Source organism: Psittacula echo, assembly GCF_963264785.1.
Source record: "Psittacula echo genome assembly, chromosome: 7".
Classification (NCBI taxonomy): domain Eukaryota; kingdom Metazoa; phylum Chordata; class Aves; order Psittaciformes; family Psittacidae; genus Psittacula; species Psittacula echo.
Genome location: NC_137740.1, coordinates 46,421,807 through 46,446,136, shown reverse-complemented (window position 1 = coordinate 46,446,136; position 24,330 = coordinate 46,421,807). Strand labels below are relative to the sequence as shown.

The 24,330-nt window shown below is 38.7% G+C and overlaps 1 protein-coding gene across 5 annotated transcripts in view; it reads right to left on the bottom strand.

Annotated features, from left to right (window-relative positions):
- Positions 1-24,330, bottom strand: part of CUL3 (cullin 3) — a 62,137-nt gene that overhangs the window by 30,446 nt on the left and 7,361 nt on the right. For 3 of the 5 annotated variants that reach the window (XR_013957346.1, XM_080622685.1, XM_080622686.1), the window contains exons 2-3: positions 10,482-10,679; positions 3,182-3,295 (exon numbers count right to left, since the gene is read on the bottom strand). Coding sequence is in view for 4 of the 5 variants with exons in the window: in XM_080622685.1 (XP_080478811.1) it covers positions 3,182-3,295; positions 10,482-10,679 (312 nt within the window). In the remaining variant the exon portion in view is untranslated. Of the gene's footprint in view, positions 1-3,181; positions 3,296-10,481; positions 10,680-13,829; positions 15,255-24,330 lie in introns of those variants that run through there. The other 2 variants (XM_080622688.1, XM_080622687.1) reach the window with 2 other exon arrangements.

Below are 24,330 nucleotides of genomic sequence, written 5' to 3'. Positions count from 1 at the left end.
TGCCACCCAAGGCCTCATCCAACCTGGCCTTGAACACCGCCAAGGATGGAGCATTCACAACCTCCCTGGGCAACCCATTCCAGTGCCTCACCACCCTCACAGTAAAGAATTTCTTCCTTATATCCAATCTAAACTTCCCCTGTTTAAGTTTGAACCCGTTACCCCTTGTCCTGTCACTACAGTCCCTGATGAATAGTCCATCCCCAGCATCCTTGTAGGCCCCCTTCAGATACTGGAAGACTGCTCTGAGGTCTCCACGCAGCCTTCTCTTCTCCAGGCTGAACAGCCCCAACTTTCTCAGCCTGTCTTCATAAGGGAGGTGCTCCAGTCCCCTGATCACCCTCGTGGCCCTCCTCTGGACTTGTTCCAACAGTTCCATGTCCTTTTTATGTTGAGGACACCAGAACTGCACACAATACTCCAAGTGAGGTCTCCCGAGAGCAGAGTAGAGGGGCAGGATCACCTCCTTCGACCTGCTGGTCACGCTCCTCTTGATGCAGCCCAGGATACGGTTGGCTTTCTGGGCTGCGAGGGCACACTGCCGGCTCATGGTCATTTTCTCATTGACCAACAGCCCCAAGGGATGCTCTGAATCTCTTCTCTGCCCAACCTGTAGCTGTGCCTGAGATTGCTCTGACCCAGGTGTAGGACCTTGCACTTGGCATGGTTAAACTTCATAAGGTTGGCATCAGCCCACCTCACAAGCGTGTCAAGGTCCCTCTGGATGGCATCCCTTCCCTCCGGCGTATCAACCGACCCACACAGCTTGGTGTCATCGGCAAACTTGCTGAGGGCGCACTTAATCCCACTGTCCTTGTCACTGACAAAGATGTTGAACAAGACTGGTCCCAACACTGATCCCTGAGGGACACCACTTGTTACTGGTCTACAGCCGGACATCGAGCCATTGACCACAACTCTTTGTGTGCAACCATCCAGCCAGTTCTTTATCCACTGAGTGGTCCACCCGTCAAATTGATGTCTCTCCAATTTAGAGACAAGGATGTTGTGTGGGACAGTGTAAAATGCTTTGCACAAGTCCAGGTAGATGACGTCAGCTGCTCTGCCCCTGTCCATCAGTCTCGTAGCCCCATCATAGAAGGCCACCAAATTGGTCAGGCAGGATTTCCCCTTAGTGAAGCCATGCTGGCTGTCACCAACCACCTCCTCGTTTTTCATGTGCCTTAGCATTTCTTCCAGGAGAATCTGCTCCAAGATTTTGCCAGGCACAGAGATGAAGCTGACTGGTCCGTAATTCCCTGGGTCATCCATTTTCCCCTTCTTGAAAATGGGGGTTATATTTCCCTTCTTCCAGTCATAGGGAACTTCACCTGACTGCCATGATTTTTCAAATATGATGGCCAGTGGTTTAGCAACTTCATTCACCAGCTCCTTCAGGACCCGTGGATGGATGTTGTCAGGTCCCATGAACTTGTGTACATTTAGGTTCCCCAAATAAAACAGGAACAGCTGATAAGATAGCTTTCTCTGACCCTGCCTGAGGAGTCAAAGATTTACTGAATTCAAGAGCAACAGATAATACTGCATTATCCTCTCTGACCACCTACATCCCTTGGAGCATCCAGCACTTTCCATACTGAAATAATACACAGTATATGGCTAAAACATATCAGTTTTATGTATATGGCTAAAACATAATGAGCTACTCCCTTAAAAACCTCTGAATTCCTTGTCTTCATGTTTCTGAAAATTCACCCCTAGCTTTGGTGAACATTATTTTAACCGTTAGCTACTCTTGAATTTGTCCAGATGCACCTAGCAGCAACTGATTTGTATTTGTCCTTTACAGACATATTAGTGATTCCAGGATTTCTCATAGTGAAAATCATACATCTTCAAAATAAAACTTTCTCAATATTTCTTTTGCCAAGATAAGATACACAGATCATTAACTACCACTAAAGGCATGTTGTCCAGTCCTCTATCTTTAGATATGTGGTCTTTTCCCAACTTAAAAAAAACCCCAAAAACCTCAACCACCCAAATAAACACAACATCCAACAACACAACTCCTCCCTCCAAAAAACCCACCAAAACCAAACAACCAAAACCAAACCTCACAGCACAAAAGCCAGCAAATCCATTAACAGAAAAAAAAGGAAAAAAAAAAAATTAAACTATGTGGCTTCAACAGTTACTCTTTCAAATTCTTCAGCTTTTAGTAGCTTTTTAACCAAGCAGGATTTCACAGCTAATACAAACAAGTTCAATGTTATAGCATGAGAACTTTAAGAGCTACAAGATCTTAACTCCAACTGTTCAGCAGGTGAGAGTACAATCTCAGATCATCATCTTTTTTTTGACAAATAAAAAGAAAGCATTACCTGACCTTCACTGTCTAATACGGCATGAAGTGCTACCTTCAACATGACACTTCAGAAAACAAGATTTTACATAAAACCAAACAAACCACAGTATTTCAACACATTTCTTTTCCTTCCTTGAAGGTAAAGCTTTTGGCTAGAAGCTATGCAAAAATACACTCTCCTGCATCCTCTGAACATGCCCACCATTCTGGCAATTTAAACATATACCAACTACCTAAAGCATAACACAATCCAGACACAAAAATCTAAGGCACTCTCTCTTCCAAAAAGGCCTTTTCTATTAGCTATTAAGCAAAGAATGCTTTTCTTTTTTCTTTTAGAACCAAAACCTACGTATACTGCTTGATATTGTACTCAAGCTGTAGGTGAATAGCAAAGGATTAAATTAAAATTCAACATTCAAGGACACAGACTGTACCTAAGCAAAGTTACCCTTTTCAAATCCTTAAGCTTAAAGAACAACTGTATTGTAAGTTTCAGGACACTTTACACCATACTTCCCACAGTAAGAAAGCACCACATGCAAATAACATCTATAACCTGCCAGAATGGGTCTGACATTTCTTAAGTATTGCAAATTCCATCCACTTTTCAGATGCATTTTTCAAGTGATAATGAGATAACCTGAAAGAAAAATCCAATTATAACTTATCACACACCTGTAATAGTCTTGCATGCACACAGGAAATTCAAAACAAGGAACAGACAGCAGTCTTGGTAACAAGACTGGTAAAGATGCCTTGTTTTTTTTACCCCTGCTGCTCATCTGTTCGTATTTGACAAGAGACAATTTACTGCATCAAGTTAAAGGTGTGAAAAAGCAGAATACCCACCATATACATCAGAATATCTCTAATCATCACCATTGCTGTTTGATGATCATTCCATGCTTGATTTAGTGTTTGTAGAAAGTTGTTATTCAAGGAGTTTAAAACATCTTCTCGCACCTGAAGTGAAAAGAAAGAAAAGCAGCACATTGTCATAAACCCAAGTCAGTTTCTCCTGCCCCACCTGTATTTCAACAAGCTTTGCTTGAAAAAGAAAAAAAAAAAAAAAAAAAAAAAAAAAAAAGAAAAAAAAGTCTTGCTCCTCTATGAACTTGAATATTCCAAACAAGCTCTTGCATTTCCTGGAGGCTGACCATCCTTACCTTGTACTTCACTTCTGTGGAAAAATGAGACTTCACACAAGTAAGAAAAAACAAGCTAGAAACAAGAGCAACAAAATAAACATGGATATTACATTTCAAAGGAATACCTGAAATCTCTAATGTTAAAAATATTTTTTACAACTTCTCAAATGTTTTATTTCCTGTGCTATAGTGTTTCCATTAATGTTACCTTTACTATCACAAGTAACCACAGATTATTGGGTAGTACTGGTGAATGTTAAAACAGGAGTAAGTACAGGTGGAAAACTGGCCATGATGACATTCAGAAAGACATGCTGAGACAACACATAAAGTTACAGCAAACAGCAGTTCTGAAAGGAAATAATCACTTGGTAGAGACCAGACTCTTACACTAATAGTCCATAATTGCCAACAACAAGACTCCATACTACAAACTAAAGTCATCATTTCACAAATGTGTATGTCAGTTGATTCATTTGTCCCATCAATTTCAGGCTTTATTTTGACACTACTACTCCTCACTCATAAAAATAGAGAACATTCAGTTCCATATTTTGATTTTCATGCAGTAGGCACATACAACAGCCTCAAGCTTTAAACACATGTAAAAGAGAAACCTAAGGGAATGTAAAAAAAAAATAATATTCCAGAGTTTAAGTGTGTCAACTGACTCCTGACATGACTTGCAGAAAACATCCTGCCTTTTTTGTAACTGAACAGAACATATTTTTACATTTACGGATTTGTATTTATACTTGTGTGATATAGTACAGAGCGTTCAAACAGCAAAACAAAACACACGACAAGCAGCCACAAGCTGCATCAACATCAGACACAACCATCTGACAGACTTCATTCTGTCACTTAATTCTTACAATGTTATTAGGCAAAACCAACATAAAAAATTCAGTCTGCTGCACTATTATATATACGCCATAAACTTAGATGAACCAGAAACATAGCATACCATACAAACACAATGGTCTCTGGAGAAGCTGTGGAAACTTATCCCTGTAATATTCACCTTTTCATTGAATCCAGGCAATACAGATATATTTGTAGGTTGTTCAAAGCTCTGCAAAATCTTCAAACACCTACTCCCAAGACCTGAGCAAGACCCCTCCTTCCTTACTTTTGGAAAACACAATATGAAGTTGTAAGTCACAGCACCATTCCTTATGATACTGATTATCATTTACCCTTTGGTTTCCCAAAGGTGTGCTTTGTTGTCATCCAATCTATATAGGTTTTAGCTAAAATGTAAATATGCATTAAAAACTTCACCAACTGTACTTGTAAAGAGTGTGCAAAATCTTCCAAAAGAGAAACAAGCATGGCATAGTTGCTTTCACTTCTTTAGTCAATATGGATAAACATTATTTGGTAGATCACCCACACTACTAAAATTTACCAAACCAAAAGTAAATGCCTGTGTGGTTTACAAGCACAGATAACCAGGGTAGGGATTTTTTTTTAAACAACACAGAGGCAGCATGCCTTTGTAACACATCCAATCACAATAATCCTGCTAGACCACTCAGTGCCAAATCACACACCAAATTGTAGGAAAAGTGGGTGCTTGCCACGAGGTAGCAATGACTACAAGCTTCCAAATAGACAGAGGAATGCCGAGATCTGTGCTTCCTCTGCTCCATATAGTATGTCATGTGGCTCTATGGAAATATATATTAAATCCAGGAATGGGTGCAGTACAACAAAACTACTCTAAAAGTCTCTCTGTGAAACTTCTCAATAACATTCTCCTACATTTACTTTAAGCTTTAGACAGGTCTGGGAAGCTGTTCTTTCAGTGGCTACAAAAGTCAAGCAAATTATTGCTTACAACAGCTGTGTAGTTAATGAGCACTGAACACATTCCTCCTATTGACCATGAATAAAGAAATAGTACAGAAAAACTAGTATAACACACAAAACATCTTAGCCATGCAAAGATGCAGTCAAACCCCCCTGGTGGAATAAATTACTTGTAATAAAAACCCCTGGAAATCCACACTCCTCTATAGAGAAGGAAGCCCTTCCTTCAGAAACAGAGCTGCTGCTCTTCCAAAGCCTTAGAAAATTTGAATCTCAAAGGATTTTTTATCAGCAGAGTGCTACTTCCAACTATCTGAGCTTGTAGTGATTTCTATGACAATCTTTGCAGCTCTGCAGTAAACTGGCAGGCACATCCAGCTTAAAAAGGACTGTCCATATACAGTCTCAAAAATAAACAACTTCATAACATACATAAGGTTGTCTTGTATTTGCAAGAATGAAATCTTGTATATAACTTCAGGCTCAACTCTTAAGGAAATATAGCATCCTCCCCCGCCAATCTCTGAAGAACTGGCATAAGCTTTCAATACCTTTAAATAACTATCTACTAAATGCACACAAAGCAGACTTATGGCCTTATATTTTTTCTCTTACAGTGCCTAGCCTGATGCAGCAACACAAATAGTTCAATTATGTAATTTCCACTACTGTAAGGACAGCCAGAACCTCCTGTGTGCAGCAGCAGTATAGAACAGCACTTGCTGAATCAAGGCCTCAAAGTCTCAGAACTTCTGTTAACGGAGTTTTTTCATCTTCTACAGAAGTCCAAGTAGTGCAAAAGACAGTATTCTAAAATCTTACCATCCCAACAGATTAACTTTACCAGAAACATCTGTTCACCCCTTCAGCTGCTATCCTTTTGCTGAAAGGAAAAAAAAACAACAAACCAACCAACCACAACTGAAGAATATTGATGATTCTGAACTGCATTCACTACCTGGGAATTCCCTCGCATCCTTTTGCCCTCCATAAAACTGCAGACTTGCACAAGACCATCTTAAAACATCATTAAGGAAAGATAAAGGCAGATAACACTTCATACACTGTCATTCAGGCTTACAGTAGACTGTAATGCTCACTAATCAATTTGTCTCCTACACAACTCCTCATGCCATTCCTCCCTATTTCATAAATATCATTTCAAACTCTAAAGGGAGCTTGAAATTACTGCCTATCTTCTCTGTACTGTAGCAAATTTTAAAGTTTGCCAAAGATTCTAGGCATAACTTTGTAAGCCCCAGAGTAGAAACATTTTCTTCACCCTAAACCTTCTGCATCAATACAATTCCTTCTACATTTAACACAATGACTGGCTCCATACCCTCCTTACCGAAGCAGTTTCTTGCATGCCTGCCTTCACTACTACTCTAAAATTGCATGCACTATTGCTACTGAACTCTAACAGCTGCAAGGGCAATGACCACCACGTTGTAATGCATTCTGGTCATGTCAGCCACAGAAAGTAATACAAATGTTCAATAAGATCAAGAAGTCTTACAAGGCATGAGAACATCCCAAGCACCTCTGCCTTTTCAGTAATGCTCTAGTACCTCCTCAAATCAGCACATTTCAATTCGTTTAAGTTTAGAAGAGTGTCCTACACCTCAACCTGACACACACACTGCACAGAAAAAACAACCAAACTGTACTGGGCTTGGCAAACAAACCAATCAACTCCTTTGTCTCACACACACAGAGTGTGCATGATATGTTGCATGTCACAGGTTTAGATTTCACTAGACTATGAAGTGTTTGTAAAAACTAAGGGAACTTTAAAAATACTATCCTGCAAACTTCTTAACTTGAAGGTTTTTTTATTCCAACACAAGTGATGTTGTTTATCATCAAGTGGTTTAGAGAGCTGCAAACTAACCTTTGTGTGTTATTTTTTTTAAAACACTTTTACAACAGTTGAGTGAAAAAGTAACAGAGTAGGCTTGAGAAACATGAAGCAAGAGTGTCCACATCAAGCTACAGGACTGCCAAAGGACAAGACGGGGAGGAATCAATGAAGCACCAAATGCACAAGAATTAAATGCCTAAATTAGGATGAAAGGTTTCAGCACTTCTTATTCCACACTACTTTAAAATTCAGTTCTAGATGTACTATAATAATGATGTAAATACACAGGCAAAGACAAGGCTTAGCTTGTCCTTACCCTGTAGTAAAGCCAAGGTAGTTCAAGACCGCTGACTCCTGTCAATGATGCGCAGTAAACAATTTGGCTTACTACTACCTTCATCAAGCAGCCAGAACCTGGTGACTGCAACTACAAGCCATTAAGGTCTGCATGTTAAAAACCAAGCATAGTTTTTAGTAACTTGCTTGTGTCCTTGTATCTTGTACAGATCATGCTGGCACCTATCATTTTACATTAAACAGGCTGTAAAGACAATACACAGTATAATGTTTTCTTGTTCAGAAGTTAAATAATTTTCTTCTTTAAAGTGTTTGGTTTCTTTCTAATAAAGATGCTGAGCAGGCACAACTTTCACCTAGCAATTAAATAAGCAGAAATATATCTTTTAACTGTGCCACACCAAAACCAATTTTTTTTCTTTCCAAGTCTGAAAACTATTTGTAAAAATATATGAACAAATACATTGCCTCTACGTAGTCTTTTACATTACATTTAATTAACCAGCATGACTGAAATACTACAGGCATGTAACTTTTTTTTAGGAAGATTACCAGCAGCTGTGGACAGCAAATTACAATTATGTTTCAAGGATTCTAGCAATTCAAAATTTGGGTTTGGCTCCTCAGATATACTTCCTGAACTGAATGTAGCCTTTCCTAAAATCTATTCATGTTGCACATTTTCATTTTGATAAAAAAGTTAAGAGATTTCATGAACAACACTTCAGTTGGCAAAATCCCCCTCTTCTAAACTCTAGCATCCACCATTGATTCTCTGCATTGAAGATTACAAAGACTTGTGATGAGAGCATTTATTATTAATTAGCTACTTAACATTTAACAGAGAGCTGCTCTTGCAAAGGCACTGAAAACTCAAGATTCCTCTAGAACTGCTGTTACATAAGTGTAAGGTTAAACAAAAACTTTTTCTCTCTTGCAAGTACTAATGGCACAATCATAAGATGCTGTTATAGAACTGATCCTATTTCTTAATAAACAATGCCTTATTTTTCCCGTATCTCCACCTGTAACTGCCTCAATTTTCTTAAGCTAACCACCAAAAGGATTAGCTTTGAGCCTACAGAAGTTACCTATTTTTCAGAGCTTTTTGACAGAGGTCAACTTTTACTTTTGTTTAATCTATTCCCGGGATTATTTCATGTATAGGTTGGCATCATCAGACATCTGGATAAATTAACCTTTTAAGCTTTACAGCATTTTACTACTAAAATTCAGTAGTTAGCATTTTTATTTAGAAAATTAAAAAAACCTCAACCTTCTGATCATCTATTTTATGTTACCTGGACACACAGATATAATTTGATTCATCATATTAAAGATTAGAAAACTAGATGACTAGAGAAGATGCTTCGGATTTTTTTAAGCATCAGATAAAATAGCATTAAATTGTCATTTTTTATTATGCTGGTATCTGTGCAACCCTCTCAGCCAGTGCAGTGACACAACAAACTCAAAGGATCCTCTGCTCTTTTGTCAGCTTGCTCCATCAGCCCTTCAGAATAACTAATTTTGCACATGGGTAGTTTTTAACACGTAGAATAGCTAAGAACAAAGATAAGAAGCTCTCCTCTAATTAAACTAGGATAAACCGAAAGCCTAGGAAGAACAAAAGTTAGTGTCATGATTAAGTATAGATTTTAAATATAGCCACATACAAGAACAAGGCACAAAAAGTCTCAGCCATTTGCCACATTTTATATGAATAGCACAGATTATGAATGCACAGATGATGAAAACAGAAGTGTTTGAGAGCCACAGATGTGCTACAAGTATAGAGGAAAGCCATAAATTATTTAGCTACTTCATATAGGATGTTTCATCTCATGCAAACAATTAAAAAGCCCCACATGCAAAGCAATTTAGACTATACTTGTCTGGACTACGTTTTTAAAAACTAAGATTTTAGAAGAAATAATACACTTCTGTGCCACAGCAGTTAACTCCATTTAGGACAAGAAACTCGCCGTTATTTAGACATTAACCTCCCAACCACATTCTGTGTATCAGCCAGCAGTGATCATTCAACACACATGACTTTCCTTTCCAAATACTGTAATAACAGAACAGATACTCCATCTGGACCCATAGCCAGCGTATGGGATCAAAGAGGTGGCATTTATCTCTTTTCAGAGACAAGCAGCTATGGATGTTACCACAAAGAGTAAGGCATCTTCCCTACACTTAGGATCCTATTACCACGAAATATTACCTAGACTCCTAAAAAACAAGCTTTAAACCTTTTTCAGTGACATATTGTTAGTCAACCCTAACCGTTCCTTACAAAGACTGATTTAAAACAAGATGTATCATCTGAGAAAAGAGCTCTTCACATCTTCAGGAACAAGAAATTTCTGCCTATCATTTTGACCAAATTACATGGTTTTGAAAAGGCTAAAATGATAGCATGCGGACTACTCAGGACTTTTCGTTGTTGCCGCACTGATGTTTTTGTACACTGCCTACCCCCTCTTGAAACCATGTAATCCTAGCACAACTCTCACTAACTTGTGAATTAGTTCATTAGCCCATAACAAACATGTTCTTACACTGGTGTTTATTTTCCTCCAGAGACTGAAAAAAAACCCAAAACCCCCAAAAAAAAACCAAACAAACAAAAAACTGACTAGAAAACAAAACAAAATTTGTTCCGAGAAAGTCACAAAATTCCATCAAAAGGCCACAATCCTTTTCTTAGAAATTCCCAGCTCTCAACAGTTATGCTTCAGCTGAAGTTGTTTCCTACTATACACTGTCAAATACTTGATATGATCTGACCTCCACCAGTAATTTACAGCAAAAAGTATCTGGAATATGAAGTCATTTAAGCCTGATGTTAGCTCTAAGCTACCATTTTTGAGGATGGCAATACCACTTCAACACAAGGCAACATAATAATATAATAAATCACAGAATCGTAGAATTAAGTTCTGTTTTTGTCATTTAAGTACCTATTTAGAATTCTTTTGTATAAGACACTTTGATTTTAATTCATAAAATGACATACCTTGTTTATTAGATGCTCAGTGACCACTTCTCTTAGTCCAGTGTAGAGCTTTTCTCCATGTTTATGCAACACCATTGTATATGCATTCCTATACAGCTCCTCAAAACTGAGACCGCTATTGTTCTTACGCTGGATTTCTTGGATTGCATTTTTTAGGAGATCCCAAATACTGTTCACATATTTCTCATCCATAGTCATCTGTAAAAACAAAACAATACATTATTATTTAGACTCAAGAAAGATCACTACAGAAAGTTATCTCTGGAAACTGCAACTCCAGGAGCAGTGTTTCTGCCACATTTTGTTGATTCCATTATCACAAGGTTTCTCAAAATTTATCAGAAGAAAAACTATTTATGAAAGTTATGGGGATTTCAAGAAATAGTTATCAAAATCATAATTTGCAAAAGTTTAATGCTCTTCTACTTCAGAGCTTCAAATCCACAGAACCCAACTCCAAAGCCTGTGCAGGTGGGAAGGCAGGTAATCACAGACATGAGTTTCTTCCCTACACTTTCTCTGCAGTGTTGACACTGACTGTCCTCATAGTTTTGCCCCATACTAACATGCTACTTGGCAGCTCATAAATCATAATGCAACACTGCTCTGCTTAACCAGACCCCAAATCAACCTGTACAATAGAAGATAATAATCTCTGACACAGAGTTAGCAAACTTACTTAGTCATCTGTTTGAGCTCACTAGTTATTCTTTATTTACAGCAATGTACTAATGGCCAAAGAATTACATGCCTACAATATTGTGCCCTATAATTTAAGTACTTAGAGGTGTTGAAATACCCCACAAATGTCCAAAATTAACAACTGTATTGAACATATTTCCATTGCACAGATGTGGTTGAATAACTTGCTATAGGATATGCATCAAGTGGTTAGGAGAATATGCATCTGCTTGGTCTGTTATTCAGACACTATATACTTCAGTGAATATTTCACATAAAGCTACAGCAATAAAGAAGAAATCAGAGAATGAGAGAAACTCTTACAAGAAATAGTCTCAATATAACAGCAAAACATCTATTGAAATTTACTATCTAGCACATAGCATGAATCAGTTTTCAACTGTGTTTTACCTCTGCAAGGTGCTTCAAAATATGATGCTTTATAGATAAAGCAGCATCTGGGATAGCAAGCAAGAGTAGCAACAAGATATCAGATGTCAGTATTCTTAAAGTTTGCGATTGAGCCAACTGAAAAAAGCCAAAACAAAACAACCCCCCCAAAAAAAAACCTCACTAAAAATCAAACACATTTTAATTGAACCAAATTTAAAATGCAGTGTTTAAAGTTAAGTCTGGTTTACTTTATACAAAAAAAAAAAAACAAAAACAACTAATCTAGCATTTTACATCTAATGAAAAAGGCTCAAGAGGAAAAAAACACTATTCCCAGAATTACTGTGAAGAAAGAAAATATCCTTGAGTCTACAAATATTGTCAAAGCAGCCTTGAAAACAGAAGCTGTAAGTAGTAAAAGAGTAAAGGCATAACATTATAAAAGAAAATCATGACCAGTCCTGGTATACCTCTTTTCTCCCCCACCTTCCACCCAAAACCCACTAAGTGAGCACAGAAAGGACACAGAAGAGTGGATTTGCCAGCATTCGTAATAAAACATAATGATTGGCAGAACTTCTTTTCAGTAAAAGTACATTTTTACATGCAATTTCAAAATGTCAGTTTTTCTAGGCATTAGAGACAAAAGTACAGCTCATAATAAGGATAGGCCATTCGCTGCCCTGGGAGGGAACGAGCTGCTGAACAAAATCAAAACAAGCTGCATCCTCCTTTTTTTTTTTTTTTTTTTTTTTTTTTTTTTTTTTTTTTGAGTTTTGGTTAAATACAAATATTTTAATAATAAAAATAATCCTACTGCTGCTTTTCCCACTCTCCTGATACCAGAACTACTAGTCTGTATGTAACCAAACTGAACCAAGTATGTAACTTAAGAGGTATGTCACTATACACCTAAACCAACCAAAAAAATCACACACCCATTGAAAAAAAAAAATCTTGGCTCCCTATCTCCAAAAATCAAAACCTCAAAGTAGCAGAGAAATTGGGGAATGTCATCCTCCCCGCTTTTTGCTTATCTTGCTATGTGTAATATTGAAAGGTCAGTTATTTCCTTTTTAATTTACATTTGCTACATTGGTGCCTCTTCAGGTAAATTATTTTCTAAAGCCTTCCTGAACAAGCAATTTTACAAGAACTGATACTGAAGACAACCATTTAGAATTGCAGACAGCAATCCAAGTAGAAAGCTTTCCAGTTTTCCTTTAAAAAAAAAAAAAAAAAAAAGAAAAAAAAAGGGTTTGATTTTAAACAAACATGCACTTAAACCAACACTTCCCAATGCCATTTTCTCCCTTTGTGAATCAAAAATCTCCCAGCCAACATGACAACCTTTTTATCTCAACTGCAATTTAATTGCCCACTGTATTTAAAAAAACAAAAGTATGACCTGTATAAAACAAGCAAATCACCAGACACTAGTCTGAAGAGGTATTTGCAGCATTGATTTTATGTTTACTGGGTTGGTCAGCCAGTAAACATTTCTGTACATTACAGATATGCACATCTAATTACTGGGATCTGTTCAAGATCTTTAACATCTGTGATCTTTAACATCTAATAACTGGGATCTGTTCAAGAAAAAGCTAAATAAGTGAATTGTTTAATCCTCCTACTTTCAATCCAAATGCTATTTAAAAAAAATAAATAAAAACCAAGGAATGATTGTAACATTATTTGCACCAAACTGACTGAACATAAATGCAAACCCAGAGCTTTCTGCCCCTTAACAATTAGTACACCATGAGCTGCTTTGGAAATGCAAGAGAGATCCGTAAAAGGTAATTTTAAAGAGTACACATGTCCATGGGATAAATATATAGAAATGTCTGAAATAGTATTATAAATTTATCTTACTACCTTTTAAGAGTAAGCATGAGGGACTCCGCTTCTCAATGCAGCTTCCTATTCTGCTACTGACTTCAGATTAATATCTGTGAAGCTTTGTGGAAACAGGTGCGCTAAAGTTCTAAGATACCAAGTTAGAAGAGCACTATCTTCCAAAAAAGACCTAGCGTAGCTGGCTTTTTTGCAGGAGTGTTTTCTAACAAAGCAAAGACTCCTAATGCTTTAAATAACTCAATTCTATTGGACAGTAAGTCACTGCAGTAAAGCTTTAGCAAAAGTTTATTATTTCCTCTCCACAGCTGAAGAGTTGTTTAGCTTTTGAACAGAAGAGGCCTTCCTGTATTATTTACCCTCAAAGCTATGTAAGAATCACAGTGATTAAATCTACCCTTGGAGTACTTAACTCACACGTTCATGTTTCTTCACCCCCCTTCCTTAAGTCAGGCTTGTATGCAGAGTAAATCATAGAGGCATTAGCCTATGGAATCCAGAGTCTGTGCCTCCTTGGAAATAAAGCTTGATGGAAACTCATAGAACCTCCTTCTTCCCAAGGTGAAAAACTACTCCTTTTCCTACCGGCTGTCCTGCCATCACAAAAATAAAAATAAAAAATAAATAAGTAAAAGGAACCAAAAGCCAAACACAAAACCCCCACAAACAACTGAGCAATAAATAAGTTTGTGATGCTATTAGAACAATTTGGCATCTTTCAGAATTCTGTACAAAAGCATCTCTAAAATCACTATTAGAGAACTGTGATTCTAATCTCCCAGTCTGACCCAGGAGCGAAGATTTATGCAACTCTCTAGTTCCCTATCAACAACAAAGCCTGTAAGTGATCCACAAATATGAATACAGGATCAGAATCCAGATGTTTTTCCAGGCTTATTCCCAGATTTCTTCCAATGGTTATATTTTGAAAATGAACTCCACAGTTGTTGTACTTGTAATGCCTTGCTTGTGCCTTTCAGTCTCGCAAATTTAAGCAAAAACTAGATTACTGCTTCTGCTGGTGCTTTGGGAAGAAAACAACAAAAAAAACCCCAAAACCAACAAACTCCCAGGTTGAGAAAATCTTTCAGAAGCGAAGTCCCAGTAATTTCAGTAGTGGTTACTCCTGGATTTACCAATATAGTAAGAAACCAGTGCCCAAAGAGGGGAAATACATAAATGTACTCCAGTTTATCTGAACATTACCTTTCTTGGGGAATGGGAGAGAGATCAAGTCTGTTATTGGCAGGAGAGAGAGATGTTTATAAGAAGCCGCTAGTTGGAAAACTTCCACAAACCGCTGCCCAAATGCTAATGATTCAAAGATGCAACTTTAACACACAAATATCTGAGCTCAAAGTGTAGCAGAAGTACATCTTGAGGAAATTAGACTAAAATGTCATTGTACATGAAAGTGCAATCATTCCACCAAAAAAAAAAAAAAAAAAAAAAAGTCAGCAAAGGACTCATAAGATCCTTTATGCCACAGTACTGCCTTACTGCGAGCCCTTTCTTCAACAATGTTTGTCTATCCTACTGAAGTCTCCAAGACCGAATAAACAATCACTGTCAGCAGTCTACTGCCACCTGAAAAGCATGACACCAGCAGGTAAAGCTAGTAACAGTCATGAATATATTTCTCCATCTCTCCCTCCTAGAAGCTAATAGTAGTCATCTGCTCTTCCAAATAACTTTGTCATTCCTTAAATCAAAAAGGTCAAACAACTCTATTCAAGTAGCTTTGGTACTAACATAAAACTTCATGCAAAATATTATCATCTCCCTCCTAGTCACGTAGTTTAAAGGGAAGTGCAACATCCTGTCCCTGGGAGGAACAACCCCATGATGTATTAATACATGCTGGAACCAACTGGCTGGAAAGCAGTGTGGCAGAAAAGAACCTGGTGCTCTTGGACATCAAGTTGACAATGAACCAATGGGCCCTTGAGGCAAAGAAGGTTAAATGGTATCCTGGGCTGCATCCGAAGGACAGCTGCCAGCAGGTTCAGGGCTCTACCCATCACTGGTGAGACACATGTGGACTACTGTGTCCAGCTCTGGGCTCCTCTGTAAACACAGGCACAGACATACAAGAGAAAGTGCAGTGAAAGGCCACTAAGATAACTCACCAGTAGAACCTTTCATATGAGGAAAGGCCAAGAGTCAGGTCTGTTTAACTTAGAGAAGCTTTGCAGGGATCAAATCAATGTATGCAAATACTTAAAAGGGAGGGTGTACAGAAGAGGGAGCCAGGCTCTCTCCAGTGGTGCCCAGTGACAGGACCAGAGGCAACGAACACAAACTGAAACACAGGAAATTCCCTCTGAACATCAGGAAACCTTTTTTTACCATGAGAGTAATCAAGCACTGACACAGGTTGCCCAGAGAGGTTGTGGAGTCTCCATCTTTAATGAAACTCAAAAACCATCTGGGTACAGTCCTGAATAACTGGCTCTAGATGACCCTGCTTGAGCAGGGCAGTATGACAAGATGACCTCCAGAGGTGCCTCCCAACCTCAACTCTTCTGTGATTTGGTGATACATATTACAGCTGTATACTGAGGAAGCCAGAAAAACCAGGCTTACAAGTTAAACGTAACCTTTTAAAAGTGCCAGTACCTGTCTTCCAAAAGAAATGCATTGCTGGATAACACAGGTGAACAACAAAACGCTTTTCACCAGCAGAACTAGGCATTTGTTCCCTAGCTTTTACTAACTACTATCAAAGAACACCACAATCTCCCAGATTCATGCAGAACAAACAGATTTACTGCTGGAGATCCAGATTACTTTGCATAGAAGTAAATGCTTTGGGGTGTATAGAATGGAAATGACAATTTAGCTTTTACAATACTTTCTTCGAATGCAACTTTATTTCATGTTGTCAGTTGGTCGTTTTGCCCTTAACACTACAGAACTTGCTCCTCTTACTTATAAGAGCTCCTTAAAAGACGAATTGTAAGGAAAGGCAGTTTACAGCAGTAAACAATTAAGAACCTGTTGAATTCTTGATGGCTTACACCAGCTTACTTTTACCAGAAGTAGCTACTTAGTCTTCTTAAACAAGAGGTGGTTAAGAATGAAGTGAGGAAGAGGCAATAGCTGGCCTACAGAATTTCAGCAGGAGTATCCAGCAGGAATTTACCAACCAGCAAAACCAGGAGACACTTGAACCAGTAATCACAGTACTAGAGACTAGACATAGCTTCTCATCCTTGCAAAAGAAGTTTCTAGACAAGTTCTGTAAAGTTCTCACAAAGATCTCAGACCAAATAGGGCACTGTTAATTCTCAGAAGTTTTAAACAGACTGCAAACACACTTGCAGAACAGGGCACAAACACCACTACTCAATTTTAACACAGACCAGCTGCAGAGCACTTATCACAATTCTGTACACCACCAGGTGAAACAGATCAATTTGGAAATGACTACTGCAGCACAGCATTTGTCAAAGTTTTCAGAAAACGTAAGTATCATCTGCCTCATTCCTTTTCATGACATCCTTTAGGTCTAATGCACCACAGCACTGGAGTGAGAACTCACTGAAAGTACAGAATTCAAGTGTTTACGCTCTCTACCTTGAAGGAAGTGAGTGGATACCAGCAAAGTTAGTTAGCAGCTCTAGGAGTAAACATTTGCACCTAGTAATTGCAGTCTGTTCTCACTTCCTCATTTCCTACCCCTCAGCAGACCAAATGAGCAGGAGCTGACTGCTGCCATCTAAAACTGCCACAAGGGTCCTGACCTACAGTCCAAAAGGCAAGGGAGGCTGACAAAACTAACAGTTTTTACTTCCATTTCAAGACAGGGCATTCACCAATATAATATTAAATAATCTGTTACACAATAACTCAGCATCCTTAGCCAGGATCCTTCCCTCTGGATGAAGCTTGGCTGAGGTTATCCAGAAAAGGTCAAGAGCAACACATTTTCTGCCTCAGAACCTAATCACTATTGGAAATTTTATAAACCCTTCCAATATTGTTAAACTTAAAATACAAGTATTGGAGATGACAGTGATCCATTGCCTAGTGTTTGCTCCAAGAACACCTCAAAATAGCATATTAGGATATGGAACTATACATTCTTCAACTACAGAGCAGATAAAATGCACCCCTCTTAATGATAAATGGAGAGCTCAACATTTATACTTCTCCAGATTTTGAGGTTTTCATCACTGCACAGCAATGAGCATATCTGGAAGAGGATATACTGGCTACACCTCACTGCCTAAGAAACATCAGTACTGAAGAAGCAAACAACTCCATAACACACACTCACAAATAAAAACAACTAATCTCTGAACTACCAAACCAACCAGGCACAAAATTCCTCTAGAGTATTACCTGAATAGGTTGACTGCTATATACCAAAAAACACAACTGGAAGCTAAGAGAGGGAGCATCAAGAAAGTAAGAGACACCCTAACCTTGACTTCAGCAAAGCATTTGACACAGTCTCCCACAGCATCCTCATAGCTAAATTGAGGAAGTGTGGTCTGGATGATCAGGTAGTGAGGTGGACTGCGAACTGGCTGAAGGACAGAAGCCAGAGAGTTGTAGTCTATGGGGCGGAGTCTAGTTGGAGGCCTGTATCTAGTGGAGTGCCTCAAGGGTCAGTACTGGGACCAGTATTATTTAATATATTCATCAATGATTTAGATGAGGGAATTGAGTGTACTGTCAGCAAGTTTGCTGATGACACTAAGCTGGGAGGAGTGGCTGACACACCAGAAGGCTGTGCTGCCATCCAGCGAGACCTGGACAGGCTGGAGAGTTGGGCAGGGAGAAACTTGATGAAATATAACAAGGGAAAGTGTAGAGTCCTGCATCTGGGCAGGAACAACCCCAGGTTCCAATATAGGTTGGGGAACGACCTGTTAGAGAGCAGTGTAGGGCAGAGGGACCTGGGGGTCCTAGTGGACAGCAGGATGACCATGAGCCAACACTGTGCCCTTGTGGCCAGGAAGGCCAATGGCATCCTGGGGTGTATTAGAAGGGGGGTGGTCAGTAGGTCGAGAGAGGTCCTCCTTCCTCTCTACTCTGCCCTGGTGAGACCGCATCTGGAATATTGTGTCCAGTTCTGGGCCCCACAGTTCAAGAAGGACAGGGACCTGCTGGAGAGAGTCCAGCGCAGGGCAATTAAGATGATTCAGGGAGTGGAGCATCTCCCTTATGAGGAAAGGCTGAGGGAGCTGGGTCTCTATAGTTTGGAGAAGAGGAGACTGAGGGGGGACCTTATTAGTGTATATAAACATATAAAGGGGGAGTGTCACGAGGATAGAGCCAGGCTCTTCTCAGTGGCAAACAATGATAGGACAAGGGGTAATGGGTACAAACTGGAACACAGGAAGTTCCACTTAAACTTGAGAAGAAACTTCTTCTCAGTGAGGGTGACGGAACACTGGAACAGGCTGCCAAGGGGGGCTGTGGAGTCTCCTTCTCTGGAGACATTCAAGACCTGCCTGGACACATTCCTGTGTAACCTTATCTAGGTATTCCTGCTCCGGCAGGGGGATTGGACTAGATGATCTTTTGAGGTCCCTTCCAATCTCTAGCATACTGTGATACTGTAACCTACTGCTGTTCTCCTGCATCTAGTCCACTTTGGCCATCCGCTGAAAGATTGACAGGGAAGTCATAGTAATGTGCCACCAAAACTGATCCTAATAACTAGGCTTTTGCTCAAAGGTGACTTATAACAATAACTGGAGATGATGATCCAGTATTATCCACATCTCCTAGGAGTGTCAGGAAATACCTACTACACTATTATACTCCCTCAGGGGTGTTTGTGGTGGTGGGAATCTATGCCTGTAGTTTGCTTATGGCATATGGCAGTTATCATTTACAATATTAAGTATTGTCATATGTTTTTAATATATGTGTTTTGCTCTTCACTCATCCCTTAAGATACAAGCCTTATCCTTGTTTGGGTGGGCAATCTCTACACTAAACTTCTCCAGATTCCTCCTGCAAGAAATATTCATGGCCTGCACCATGCTCCCTTCTGGGCTCAGAAGATGAGCTGAGTAACCAGTGCTGACAGTAATCCCATAAAGGTCAAGAGAAAAAACATCTCTAGTCTGACCTCAAAAAAGGCCTGAACCTCTGTAGAACAGGCAAGACTCCGTGACAATAGTCAGTAGCAGAAACACAGGAATCGCAATATCCACCTCTCCTTCCCAGCTCTGTCAGGCTTTACGCAGCAGAAGCAAGTAAAACACACAACTAAGTCAAAAAAGGGAATCCTCTTTGTCAACTGAAATACCCAAGAGCTGCAGCAAACCCCTTTCCTTCCCCACTTTGCTTAAAATGGTTCTGCAGCAATTAAAAGCTATTCTGCTAGCATGGAGCAAAAGAGGCAAGTAGATTAAAGTGCGATTGTTCCTTAAAAGATGGAGTTCTACCTCCTGTGTAGTGCCTGACAGATTTGGTCTACCTCCAAGGCATTGTCTAGAACTACTAGTCTCATCACAAGACAAGTGCTGCTTCAGGGTGGGAGCTTGAAGAGGAAGGGGTTTGGTTGATTGGTTTTGATAAGCCTTACAGCAAACTGTAATATCCTCCTAGAACTTCCTTTCCTAGTAAATCTAAGGCCCAGGAAAAAAATTTGCTCCTCCTCTCAAAAGATAACATTTGGCAGCACTACAGGTAGACCTGACAAGAGCTTCACCACACAATAGCAATTTAACAGCCTATATGAAAAGTTTAAAAGAAGTCCTTAATAGAAAATTTCATACTGCAGCAACAGTTGTGACATGTTTAGGAGACTGAACAAATTTAAAGAAATATCAGACTGATTTCTCTTTCACATTTTAGGAACTGATTAAGAAAGAGACTAGCGCTAAACTGCCAACATATGTCACTTATGCTAAATTTCAACTTTTATTTAATACAATTTATTCTTTTTTTTCCCAAATGCTCTTCCTCAATTTTAGTCTTGAAAATCTGTGGAGCATTATATCTTGGAAGAAAGGGGGGAAAAAGTGAGAACACCAACTCCTTCCAGCTACCTGCTTCATCTGAACTGTGACTATGAACTATGTAAATTTGAGCTGCTACTGAATTAACACAAAACAAAAGATAATCTAAAACTTACTGTTTCATTTCTTTAAACAATACATAAACAATGGAGACAACCTGGAGAGGCAAACAAATAAGCATAAACTGAAACACAAAATTACACAGTGCTGATTCTGTGAACATAGACATCTCCCCATTTACGGACCTTCCCACACCTTCCCATCACTAACTCATGTTTTGTGTTATAACTACTAATGATCAACTCTAAGAATGCATGGTATACACAAAGACTAAGGTCAACAGTCTTTCAGAAGACAGTTTCACATCATCTCTCAACTGTAGAACACAAAATATTTAGTCAGCAGTAAATTGCAGAAGCATACTATTTAACAGCACCTATTTAATCCAAAACAAGGCCCATGAGTATTCACTACTTTAAGACACTTGAGACTCTCCGATTTAGCAATTTTTTCAATTTTTCCATTACAGATTCAGACTCTTGCACAACACATGCAAGTTCATGGACAAACTTACCTTTTTCCTCCCCTAGAGGTCCATTAAGGACAAACTATATTAGTCTAAAAATCAACTTACAGGTTCAATTTGCAATTCAGAATGCTCAGCATACAAAACACACCTTCCAACAGTCACTCTCATTAATACAAACAGAACTCTCATTCACACAGGTAAGATATTCATACAGAATATTACTCATCTGAGTGGGTCAATGAAAAACGAATGATAGCTCACCAGCCTCATTTTTCATTCACTTATTGGTATACATGGATTCATACAAACCAGTCTTTAAGGTTCTGTATAAAAACCGCATCAGTGAGTTAAGTAACACCATAGGATAATCAAAGTCAATAAACACGGTATTTACAATCACCTAGACAAAGCTTAACTGTCTCTTACACATTCATCGGTCTTACTGTTTATTTTCCACAAGACCCAAACCCCTTGAAATAGATATGAAATAAACACATATGTGTATGATTCTATATGCTTAAGTCAGGAAGGCCTGAAGAATGTTGTCCTCCAGAAGGACTGGATACTGTGGAAAAACAATATCAACTTCTTTTCAACATAAATTTTCAAAGACACTACTGATTACACCACAGACTTTATTCCAGAACTGCATGCTTTGCCTGAAGAGGCTAGCAGAACAATATTTAATTAAAAATACAGAAATGCCAGTTTTTAAGTTACCTCCCCCTTCCCAGCACCTGCAGACAAATACAAATGCCTTTGAAAAAGCATCATCTGTAAATGAGTACATCTCCTTTGCCATTGTACAAGCTCCTGCCCGCTTGCCATTCCATTACAAAACTTGTTTTAAAAGAGTTGTATTTAGAAAGGTAACAACTGCTTTTGTGCAAGCTTCTAGAAGAACTGAACTGGTAAGAGGCTGAATATAGGAAGTTCTAGTTCAAAAGATAGTTGATACTACTATAGAATGGAAGTGCCAAATAGCCAAAGTAGTGACATTGCCTGTACTATTAACCAAGGTTCTTTTTAACACATTCAGTAACATTTCTATAGCATTCATTACTATAGTGCCTGAAAACAAAGGAGGATTATAAAACACCTACAATGAAACTACTTATTTCCTAAGAACACTTCAACCTAACGGTAGTATAGAACAACTGTCTATACTTCTATACTAATTTGGAAACCATCAGAGCTAAAGTTCAGATCTAAGCTTACACTTCAGAAAGTCTGATCTTTCACATTTAACTTTGTAAGGTAAGAAAAGCATTTTCAGACATAAACTAAGTTTTTGTCTTATTTCCATAGTTGTATTGATTACTTAAGGTTCAAATAACATGCATGGGGAAAAAAGAGGTCAGATCAGGACTGACTTTTAAGGACTGTTTAACAACAACAAAAAAAAACAACCAAAACAAACCATTCTGAATGAAACAGAAGAAAAATATGAAGATTCTACACCAAAGATATGCCTACTTCCTCTCTCCTAACCAAAAGAATAAAAATGAATATCGGTATTTTGAAGACTAATGAGAAATTCAGAGCCATCCCGACCCACTTTAGAAGCAGCAATCCTAAAACAACTTCACTCAAAGTTATGGCAGGAAAAAACTGAAAGGCTTGTGTAAAAGCAGGAAATATGTTCCTGAAAGACAATAGCTTTAAGTTTTCAATCCTAAACAAAGTCAGTGTTAAAAGAAAATGCTTGAACATAATGAGAACAGCAGAAATTGAATGAAGAGCTGAATTTCTGGGCATGAATCATCACCCTCATATGTCAGCAGAATCCTGGAGGGTCTAGAAGGCACACGGAGAGACAAACAGGTAGATCTGCACTTCAAGAGCTCAGCTGTGTGCCCACAGCTGTCAAACACACTCCTGTCAAAGGTGAAAGGACAGACAGTGGAAACAGTGGCACAAAATTTTACAAACTACTGGGCATGCCTTTCCCCATCTACAAAAAAAGGACGGAGCCTAAAAATTTCATTCAAGTTATCTGCATTCCACTGCAATAAAATCTTAGAACAGCCAAGGACACGCTTTTCAAAATCCAAGAACTATGCGACTATGAGTGAGCTACCACAAAGTACATTCAACTGCAAATATCCCAAGTAAGCTGCTTTGAGGATAACTGCCCATGTGCAGACCCTTACCCTGCAGCATATGGAAGGTGGCTCATTCTTCTACTGGAATTACTTCCAACTCACAAAAGTCTTAAGAAAGGAAAGATGCTTGTTTACTTACAACTTAACAAGACTTACTAGCAAAGATTAAAAATAGCTGGAACTCTGAAATTTCAATTGGATTTAGGTCCCTGACACTCCATCTCCTTTTAAAACCCAAGCATGGGACTGCAGCATCTCAGGTAAAATGCAGTAGCCATAACAGACAACAGGGTCACTGAACACAGAAGCAGCACTATCAGACCCCAGCCTGCCAGTCATATCACTCCTAACTCTAAACCCACAGAAATATTTCCTCTATTTTTGACAAAATACCAAACCAAACCTAAGTTTAAAACTCTGATTCAGTATGTGATCACATCATTCCAACACTTCAAAGTGGAAACCCACAGCATTAATCTAGTAAGAGGCAAAATCATGGTGGGGTTGTTTTGGCAAATCTTTCCTACTGACGATTTGTATACTATTAACATTTTAATGACTTTAAAGAATAACAGGGATGCTGCATGCCTCAATCTCCCGTGCCAGGGGAAAGAGCAATGCTGTTCTGTACATCCGTACCTTCTGTGGAAGGCACAGTCTCCTCAGGGGTATCATCTCTCCTTGCAAAAAATAAATCCATTAGTTCATTAACTTTCCATTCTCAATTATCTGGGTTCAGAAAGCTTCCCTGAACCACAAATGGCCCATTCCTTGCCCACTGAACTTCAGTGCAAATCCTACAAGATGGTTTTTCTTGGTTTTGAGGATTTTTTGGTTTGCTTCTGTTTTGTTTTGAGGGGGAGAGGGGGGTGGTCCTTTTTTGTTGTGGTTTATTTTCTTTTTTTAAGTAAACCCACAAGTAGTTCAATATTTTACAATTGTTCACAAATCAACACTATTTAAAGAGAAAAAATGCAAAATATACACCAACTTATACAGACTGTAGGCACATTTCCTGAAGTCATTTCAAAACAAGGAACACAACGAATTATTTGGGGGTGAATAAAGGAAGAAAGGGCGAGGGAGGGGCAGGAGAGCTTTTAGAGACTTTGGGGGCTTGATGACAACTCCTCCTCCTTAATGCTATCAGCATAACAATACAAGGATTTGTACAGTAAATAAGATAAAATTTTACGATAGAAAGAGGCCAGAGGACTTCTTTTTTGCTTACTTCAGGAGGGGAAGGAAGATACACTTAATAACTCACATATTTACAGATAATCAATACCACTGCATGC